Source organism: Sardina pilchardus, chromosome 6 (assembly GCF_963854185.1).
Source record: "Sardina pilchardus chromosome 6, fSarPil1.1, whole genome shotgun sequence".
Classification (NCBI taxonomy): domain Eukaryota; kingdom Metazoa; phylum Chordata; class Actinopteri; order Clupeiformes; family Clupeidae; genus Sardina; species Sardina pilchardus.
The window spans coordinates 16,961,972-16,971,971 of NC_084999.1; the positions used below are offsets into that span (position 1 = coordinate 16,961,972).

The 10,000-nt window shown below is 44.9% G+C and overlaps 1 protein-coding gene across 12 annotated transcripts in view; it reads left to right on the forward strand.

Annotated features, from left to right (window-relative positions):
* Positions 1-10,000, forward strand: part of satb1b (SATB homeobox 1b) — a 53,833-nt gene that overhangs the window by 6,027 nt on the left and 37,806 nt on the right. For 11 of the 12 annotated variants that reach the window (XM_062538749.1, XM_062538752.1, XM_062538754.1 and 8 more), the window contains exons 2-3: positions 6,470-6,711; positions 8,909-9,085. In XM_062538749.1, coding sequence (XP_062394733.1) covers positions 6,498-6,711; positions 8,909-9,085 — 391 coding nt within the window. In that variant the 5' untranslated portion in view covers positions 6,470-6,497. Of the gene's footprint in view, positions 1-3,514; positions 4,755-6,469; positions 6,712-8,908; positions 9,086-10,000 lie in introns of those variants that run through there. The other variant, XM_062538750.1, reaches the window with a different exon arrangement.

Consider the following 10,000-nt stretch of genomic DNA (forward strand, 5'->3'; position numbering starts at 1 on the left):
TCTTATCAGAATGTATACAAATAGGCAGCATCACATCGTTTTTACAGGAGAGTATTGCTTGTAACATTGCCTTTCCTGCTATTCATGTAAGCTATCACGTAACTGCAATCTATTTTTTGCAATCATCAACAACAGCGTGACATGTAATGTTTAAAATCCTTTATATCCACTTGCCATCTTATTGTGTAGAATGCTCCAGGGCAATAAACATATCACAACGTATTATTAAAAGAATGTAGTTAACTGCTGGGTGTGACAACCTGAAAAGCGAAATGACCGGCAATACTGGAAGGACAACTTGCATATACGTTATCAGATGAAGGATAGAATTAAAAACCTGTTTATGTGTACATGTGTATACCTGCAGACTATACTAAGGTGACATACTAAGTGCAAGAATATATAGGAAGGAACACGTTTTCATTTTGCATACTGTACTTGCATACAAGCAGTGTCTGATAAATAAAATAATTACCCATGTATACAATGTATACATTAGGACATTACTATACTGTAAATAAGCAGAAAATGGATATGTAGTCTACTGTATTTATAACAGGTCTAAAGAATAACTTAATGACTGAAGAGTTATTCTTCTAAACAATAGTTTATAGCAACATGTTTAGAAGGACTACAACCTGACTGACCTCTGATAGTTTATCTGATAATGAGGTGTTGCTAACAATGGTCTTCAAATGGTCTTATCAGTGAGTATCTTATGTAAGTTGTTGGCAAATTACTCAATGAAAGATGCTGGCCAAAAGAGCACTAAATAATCGGAACACAGATTTAATGTTGATGCATAATATACAGTTGTGTTAATTAAAATAATAATACAAAATGTATAGGCCTAGTTATTGACCATGGCTGTATCATGCCTATCCATTTTCAATACTCTACAGTGTACAATGTTAAATTCTAAATAAATAAATATTTCCAACATACTACATAACACAGCGTACTAAAACGCAAACAACACGGAAATGCCTACATACTTCGACCCCACCAAATATACAAACACACCTCCTAGTCATGTGGTAATCTGGTTGCCTAAAACATGCACGTGCTGCTTTGATAACGTGTTAAAAATGGAGGGCCATGCGTCGACACAAACGTGTCTGTACTAAATGATAATCATTACTGATGAAATCACCAGCACTCTTTCAGGCCTGTGCCCTTCTGGATGCCGGGGCGGCTTTTATCGGGACGCCGATGCCAAAGTTCTTGGCAAGTGCCAGCACCTGTGGGCAGTGCCAAGACCTACTGGCAGGGCAATCAAAATTGTGTGACGGTCTTGGACAGTCACCGCGAGAGATTACCGCCTGCGACTGTAGACTCCACCATGTTGTCTGCTGCTGCTGCTGCTGCATTCTCACTCTCTCTCTCTCTCTCTCTCTCTCTCTCTCTCTTCCTCTGTCTCTCTCTCCCTCGCTCTGTCTCCCTTTCTCTGGTTACGGCAGCATTGTTTTAGCCTTTTTGAACGTGACATGGAAAAGGCAAGGCGATTGTGTGTGCGATGCGTCTCGGACAATCACTTGAGAAGATTAGCGCCTCCACATCGGGCTTGCTGGGTCCTCTCAGGTTGCAAGAGTCATTTTCTAGTCTTTGAATATGATGACATCGAAGATGAGACAAAGGGGTATTGCTTGTTTTTTGGCATTGCCAACATATGGGAGGGGGGAAGCAGTTAAGGGAGGTGTGTGTGTGTGTGTGTGTATGTGTGTGTGTGTGTGTGTAGGGGGACCTAACATCCCAGACAGCCTTTTAAGAAATAAATGTTGGCTCTGTTGCCCTGAGTAAGCCATCATAATACTAATACGGAAGATGCAGATTATGTTTGTTTTTTCCAGTTTTTTCTAAATGTGCATTATTAACAACTGAACAAGCCTTGATTATTTTGGACATGCCATTTTTGTAGTTTTTTATTTTGTTTTCATCCTTTTTCATTCTATTTTACAATTGCAGCATTTGGGCAGTAACATTGTTGAATTTCACCATTGACCAGGGGGTGACAAAGAGGACAAGCCCTGTGTCACCTTCAACACAGTGGCCAGTGTTCTGGCCCAGCAGAGCAACTTGAGCATACCATTGCTTTTTAATTCCCCCCACCACCCAAGGCATGATGAGAGTATAGCTAGCACTGATAAATGATACACTTTATTTACTGAAGGCCTCAAACATAATGCATCAAAGAATGAGGGGCACACAGAACACGCATATGCATGTCTGTAATACAGTATATGTTCTTAGATCACATAGTTAACCTATGTTGCCTTTCTAAGTGGATTGTTTACAGTGTCTCAAACAGTGGCGATAGTGGGCTTCGTACACGTAAGCGTTGGTTATGTTTGTGCAATTGGTGGTTTAGAGGTAGGTCGAGTGACATTCGGGTAAATAGTGCTGTTCTAGGCTAGACGTTGTCAAATGCCTCGTGAATACCACTAAACACCACACTTTTTTTGTATTTACAGTGTAGCCTATGGTTTGTCAAATGCCCATGCATGCTCTGTTTGCTGGTTTCCTGTTTTGATGTGTCAAGAGGGTAGCTTGCACATCTTTGTTTTCCACCTGTCAGCATATCTCATTTGAAATGTCCTGATCTCACCCTATCTCATTTAATCTGTGTGTTTATTGCTCAGTGTTTGTAAAAATCCAACCAATTCTCTTAGATTAATCCATCTGTCGTGTAAAGAATCAAATAGTTTGCATTACATTTCAATATGACAATAACGAATATGTACTGTAAGCAAGTCCTTATTACGCCTTTATTATTTCAAGCTTTTGACCTATGGCAACTTGGACGTGAGGAACTTTCAGAAAGTTATTCACACGCACGCACGCACGCACACACGCACGCACACACACACGCAATTGACTCCCTGCCGATGAGGACTGTAACTGTCCTAAGGTATCAGCCCTCCCACTTAGCCAGCGCGGGGTTACGGACGTGTCATATTTGTTGTGGCCAGGCTTCGAAGGTCCTGAAATCTGATCTGTGTAGTGGATGTTTGGCTCTGAGCATGCCACACTGTCACCTGTGAACGCTTGCGTGCCCATAGCCTTTTCCCCGATTGGTAGTGTATAGTGTGCAGCAGCCCATAATTCCCCACGTTCACCGAGACACATACCCACTCGCTCGGAGCCTTTACCCCGAGCTTCTTGAACAGATGGCGGGTCCTTTTTGCAATTAGACATGTAAAACGGGTAGTCAAAATATGCATAGTGCACTCATGTGATTTTCCGTATGATTTCTTATCATGGGGGTTGCGTTACCTTAACTGTCCGATCACGAGAAATGCACAATATTTACATTTTTTCAAAGATGATTTTAATCAGATAAATAGTTGCCGTCAATAGTGTTACACAAACAATGCAGATATTGCAGGGGGTAGGGTGTCCGATGCTCTGTAAGCTTCAACAAAAGTATAGCCCGAGCAGCGAGTCTAGCGGAGGCTCAAGCCTTCCACTGGCGTAGAACAATACAGCTGAATTTGGCAGTGGATGCACAATGCTGTATTTTCGCATTGACGGCTGTGGAATAGTCGAAGGTCCGGCTCAAGGCCTTTTTAGTCGTTAGCTTCTAGTGCTTGCTTCGTTGGATATGTTGTTTATTCGCAAAGGCGTTCGTGTGAGCATGTGTATATGCGTGTGTGTGTTATTCAGTAATAAATGCAGAACCGCCTCACTCTAATCAAGCTGATTAAAAATTCCTGCGCGCACAGCCGGAAATCGCACCATCCTCTCTGTTTTCTCCGCACTTTTTACTTTATTTTCGAGTCGTTCCTCCACCAGGACATCGCCTGTCACGGGAGACCATCTCGTTCGCCTCGAAATCCGGCGTAAATCTGCTTGTTACGGGCGTATTTTCTTTTGAAATGAGGAGGAAAAGGAAAGCCGAGACAGCGCCAGCACCAGCGAGGGGAGTGATGAGTCAATACAACTAATAATTTAATGGGGACACAGGAAAAGGGAGAAAGAAAGGGGAGCTCCGTCCGGGCACAAATTAAACGAACAGAAAACAGTCTTACCCAGGGAACTATAATGCATCTATGCATGCCTTAATCGCCTTAGATGTCGTAAAGTAAATCGTACTTTTAACCTGTTTGGGTCCGCAGATCGTAGCTACGTCGTTTTACCACGAGAAACCAGATTATTGTCGCTTCATGCTCTCCCGGACAGTCGCGAGGCTACATTCATTCCACGTTATTTTTTATGTTATAGATGCTTACATTCCCATTGCATATCAGAGGACTTATCGCTTGTGACTGTATGCAGCTATGGTTACTTTTATTTTCGACGTGTTATGTACGTAAGGACGCCTCATAGTCCTGGTGGGTTTAGCGACAGAACTAAACTCGGTACACTTGCAACCGATACCGTACTATGCTGTAGACAACGTTAACTTTCTTTTAAAAGGGTTTAATTTCCCTTTCATGACGTCGGAGAAAGCGGACAACTCGGTAGGCTACCAACAACTGCTTTTTCAGATTTTTTGCTTGAATTAATAATAGACTATGTTATCGGCTTTCTGTTAATCTGTATGTTGTATTGATTGGCAATTGATTTTGATGCTACAAGAGTAGCCTTTTTGTCGTCAAGAACAACTCTTTTTGCAAAAGGATTGTTTTTTCTGTAAGTCAGACCTAAGGTTAGAAAGCAGCAATCATTGAAGTTTCTTTTCCTAACAAAACTTGAAGACGCTTTTCACCCCGACGACTTTATATGCTTTCGAGTTCTGAAGTGGCGAGTCGCAGGTTGGTTTCATTGATTTTTGACTAACTTTTCCAAATTAACATGTGTTCAAATTTGCACGCTTGCATGTCTTATTCTTTAAAGGTCATTGAAAAAACCTGACCTGGATCACACTGATTCAGGGTGCGGATTGAGTGGTTAGGCTACTTACTTCACTGTGGTCGATTTGCTTTGACTCCATGTAGGCATGTGTCTGGTTTTTATGCAGGTTGTTTGACATTGCTTTTTAAACAAAATGACAAGTTAGGCTATTCTGAAGATAAACATAATATATTATGTATTATTAAAAACTAATACCTGAGAGTTAGCTGTTCTTTTGTAAGAACAATGTTATTAATTTAAATGTGCATTTATTATCTTGAATTGATAGTTATATTTGTAGCTTGCTGTCCATAATAAGAGGCTACTCCATGGACAGTTTATCATAGTGTAGAATTTGACTGGATACTGCATGAAGGGTTGGACAGTGAAATTCTAATTCTGAGCTACTGAAGTATACAGCACACTGTTTTATGGCCTGTAGTTTCCCAGACCAGGCCCTTGGTCAGCCGGTCCTGAAAGCATTCGACTTGCCTTTTGAAGAAAAAAAAAGAAGCTTTGTTGCTGGTGTCTCCTGACTATTTATAACTCTTTACACCTTAGCAAGCATGATGATCTTTTCCTCGAAAATGCTCTGAGATGACTGTCATGTGTGTACCTGTGCTATTGTTTTGTTATTACCACCCCCTGTTTTTTTTCAGTAAAATCTGTAGGTGTTATTTTGGTGCAAACTGTACATGGTTGGAAACAGTACACGGCTGTGTCATCTCGGCCGGCATGAACAAAGCATTCATATGTTGTCCGAGGCCTCACTGCTTTGAAAAGCTTACAAAAAAAAGACAGGGAAAAAAAATGAGTTTCAGGTGATGCAAAACGTGTGAACGCTCACAGCGGTCGGCTTAATCCTCTCCACACACACACAGAGGCCTGTTGTAGAGATGCACTGATCACTGGGGTGGAATCCGCGGTGAATGAATGCGATTGCACAAAAACGGGGCTTGTTGGCCCCCGCCCCGGCACACGGGGAAAAGTGCAGCACGGGACAGCCATCCATAATACATGCCCGTTAAAAAACGGGAGCGCCAGAGCTGCACGGAACACCCTCAAGTGTCATGTAACGCCTCAGCAGATCGGACAGGTTTGCACTGTGGCATACACACACAGCAGAGGAAGCTGGCTTGGCCTCTTCTCTCTTTTTTTGTCACGAAAAAATAGGTGTCAAAATAAATCAGTTTTTATCTCTTAAATAGTACTAAGCCCTCTGCTTGCTATGTTTTTTTTTAATGTTTTTTTTTTGTTATTCACTTATGTCTCACTCTTATATGTTTTTACACTGAGCTGTGGTAGCTATGCGATGGAAATGTGATGATCTGTATGTCGTTATGGCAAGTGTTTTGATGACCACATACAGAAATGCAGGCAAGCACACAGCTTGTTTTAAATGCCAAGGCCCCTTACGGGTCATGGATCTTTTTCCGCCATGCAAAACACACACATAAAAAACACCCTCAAATGTCATGGCTCCCTGTCTTGACATGTGTGTGTCTGTGTATGTGTGGTTATGTGTTTAGGGAGGCGGGTTGTGTCATTTGGGCCTTCTGACTGACCGGCATGTTTTTATGTGTTCTCTCCCCCCTCCCCCCTCCCCCCTCGCCCCTCGCCTCTACCCCCCGCCCAGGTGATAGCAAGCAGTGGCGCTGAGAGCGATGGAGCATCTCAGCGAGACGTGCCTGGGGAAGGAGAACTGTGAGCTGGTGGCGGCCGGCCTGGGCGAGGCCAAGGGGCCCCCGGCCAAGCTGGCCCGGCTGGAGCAGAACGGCAGCCCGCTGGGCCGCTCGCGCCTGGGCAGCTCCGGGGCCAAGCTGGGCGGCGTGCCCTTCAAGCCCTCCTCGCACCTCCTGAAGGCCTGCCACAAGAAGGGTGAGTGACGCCACGCCACGCCACGCTACGCTACGCCACGCCACCGACCGGGCAGCTGGCTCAAGAGGGGGACTGAGGGAGAAGTGTGGAGGTCTAGATAAAGAAGTGTGCATTTGGTCAGGGAGGAACAGGGTGTGTGGGATTGAGTGTGTGTGTGTGTGTGTGTGTGTGTGTGTGTGTGTGTGTGTGTGTGTGTGTGTGTGTGTGTGTGTGTGGGGGTGGGGGTGGGGGTGGTTGTGTGTGTGTGTGTGTGTGTGTGTGTGAGAGAGAGAGAGAGAGTGAATGAGTGAATGTGTGTATGTTCATGTAGTAGTCAGTGGTTTATACTTGTGTGTGTGCGTTTAGATTTAGATGGATGTGTCCTTCCATGTATGTGTAATACTTTGTGTGTGTGTGTGTGTGTGTGTGTGTGTGTGTGTGTGTGTGTGTGTGTGTGTGTGTGTTTGAGTGTGTGTGTGTTTCATGTATTGATTGTTAGGTTAACTCAATTAGACTAATTTATGTGAAGGTTTTGTCACAGGCGGTTTGGGTGACTGACACATGTTTACTCATGCCTGCTCAGTGTGCATACGTGTGTGTGTGTGTGTGTGTGTGTGTGTGTGTGTGTGTGTGTGTGTGTGTGTGTGTGTGTATTTTTAATGGTGTACATTTATGGCCCTGTGAATACAGCCAAATCAACCCTATATAGAGAGATGTAATTTTAAAAAAGGGGCTTTGGCATTTCAGCAATTTGGCGCTAGAGATAGCTAGGATTATTGCTTTCCTACACCGACATTACATCAGTGTTTTTGCTCTTTTTTTCCCCCAAAACAAAAAAGGATGTAATTGGTGATAGAGAGGAAAAAAAAGAATCTTCCTTCTCTCCGCTTGGCCGGCAGTCAAGCTAGGAGCAGTGCGATGCTAAAGGGCCTTCCCCCCGGGTTGTTGTGATTTGCGCCTTTAATTCATGGAACACCAGCTGCGCTTGTTACATTGTAACTACACGAATCACCGTCCTCCAACCCCCCATTCTGTGCCTCTCTGGACACTCTCTATTATTCTTTATGGGAAATCGTGAACTTTGACGAGAGCCTGCTGAACTTTGCAGGCTGCGGGGTGCATTGTTTGGAGCTGAATAATATTTACCATGGGCTTTTCTCAGCACGCGGGAAAACAAAGCATGTATTGATCCCGAAATGAACCTACACAGCAGTCTTTATTGTTAGATCTTTATCTATTAAAAATGGAAAAGCTCCACTTCAGCACATTCTTTGGCATATGCTTGTGATTGACCCTGTTTATTGATTGTTTGCCAGAAATGTTTGCATCTTCAGGAAGCCAAAAGCGCTATGTGCGTTACAGATATGATTTATTGCGCCTGCTTTTAAATGGAGGACATTAATATTGTGCCACGCCGTGCAGGGGCTGTGTGTGTGTGTGGGTAAAAAAAATCCTCAAGATGGCAAGAGAACTTATAAGTTCCACAAATTTCAGGAATAGAGTGTTTCAGCTGTCTGATATTATGTGATATTTGCACAGTAAACTCTAACACATGACGGCTTTGGACAAGGATTCTTCATTTTTTTCCCCCTCCTCTTCCCCCTAATAGCTTCGCACTGTTTACACAGACTCACAAACCTCAGGGCTATACAGTGTGCTGGGAGTTGCCGCCGAGCATCATGGGAAGGTTCCTGGGAACTGCCAGAAGAAGTGCTCTAATGTGATCTGTGCACCTTAACAATAAATAAAGCAGTTTAAACCCCAGCCGAGAGCTCAGAGAGGCTGCTCCCTTCCAAACGCTCTGAGAACAAAGGCTCACCTCTGCCTCGCAGAATGTCGCGTAAACACCAGGCATGTGATAAAAATAAAACGATCATAATCACTTTAGTTACATGTGATCGGAAGGCCAGGAGTGTTAGAATACATTTTTAGGCATCAGTCACATGTTCGGTCTGCAGTGGAAATGTGCAGGGTTTTTTTTTTTCAATATCTGTCCGTTATGTACGTATGCGTGTGTGTGTGTAAATAATAGTTGATGTGACTCCAGTGAGGTGTAAATGTGACACATGCATCTGCTCTGTTAATTTTGCGGTGTGTGTGTGTGTGTGTGTGTGTGTGTGAATATGTATCTGCTCGCATGTGCGTGTGGGTGCATGCTCATGCGTGCGTGTGTGTGTGTGTGTGGGGGCGTGCACGTTTTTTTTTCATCTTTTTCCAGGCAACATGCTGCCGGTGTTTTGTGTGGTGGAGCACTACGAGAGCCCCATCGAGTTCGACAGCAAGGAGGAGCACGCCGAGTTTGTGCTGGTCAGGAAGGACATGCTCTTCAACCAGCTCATCGAGATGGCCCTGCTGTCACTGGGCTACTCGCACAGCTCGGCTGCCCAGGCCAAAGGTCAAAAACCCGCCCGCCCACCCACCATGACCCCGACCCACCCCGACCCCCCAGCCCCCCCACCCTCCCCACGCCGCTTCCACCTACCCTTAATCTCCTTCCTCTTCGGTTTGACACCCCCACCCTTCCACCCTCACAGCTGCACTGCACAACACCACCTTTCATAGGTCAAAGTCTCTCTCTTTCTCTCTCTCTTTCTCTCTTTCTCTCTCTCTGTCTCTCATTCCGTCTCCTCCTTCTCTCTCTCTCTCTCTCTCTCTCTCTCTCTCTCGCTCTGTATCCCTTTTTCCCGTATACTTTACATATTAAGTTTATTTCTGGAGTGCCTCCACCACTGGATGCTCGCCCTTCCTCTGGCCAGTTGTTTCCCGGCGTTTGATTACGGCATCGTCCATCTAACCGCCCGCCCACCCACCCGCCCGCCCGCCAGCTAGCCGTTCCCTTTCCCCTGGACCATTTCTCTCCCACGAAAGGCCAACCCAGGGATATGCGCTTTTAAATACAGTGCTTTGGCCTGTATTTAAACTACAGGTCATCAGTGAGTGCAGAGAGAGAGAGGGTGTGAACAAGAAGGTGTGAGAGAGAGAGAGAGAGAGAGAGAGAGAGACAGAGACAGAGACATAGAGAAGAAGAAAGAGAGATGGAGAGTGAAAGAGAGAGAGCGAGCAAGAGAGAGAGAAAGAGAGAGTGAGAGTGAGAGAGAGAGTGAGTGAGTGGGCCAGAGAGAGACATAGACAAGGAGACATAGGGAATGACAGAGGGAGAGAGAGAGAGAGAAAGAAGGAGGGTGCGAGAGCGAGCAAGCAGCGACGGTGCGCAGGTGCCCTCCCCTGACCACGGGTCTCCCCCTGCACTCGTCCCTGTAATCACACACTCCCCTCGGCGGGAATGAGTGTGGAGGTGGGCCTAGGGTTA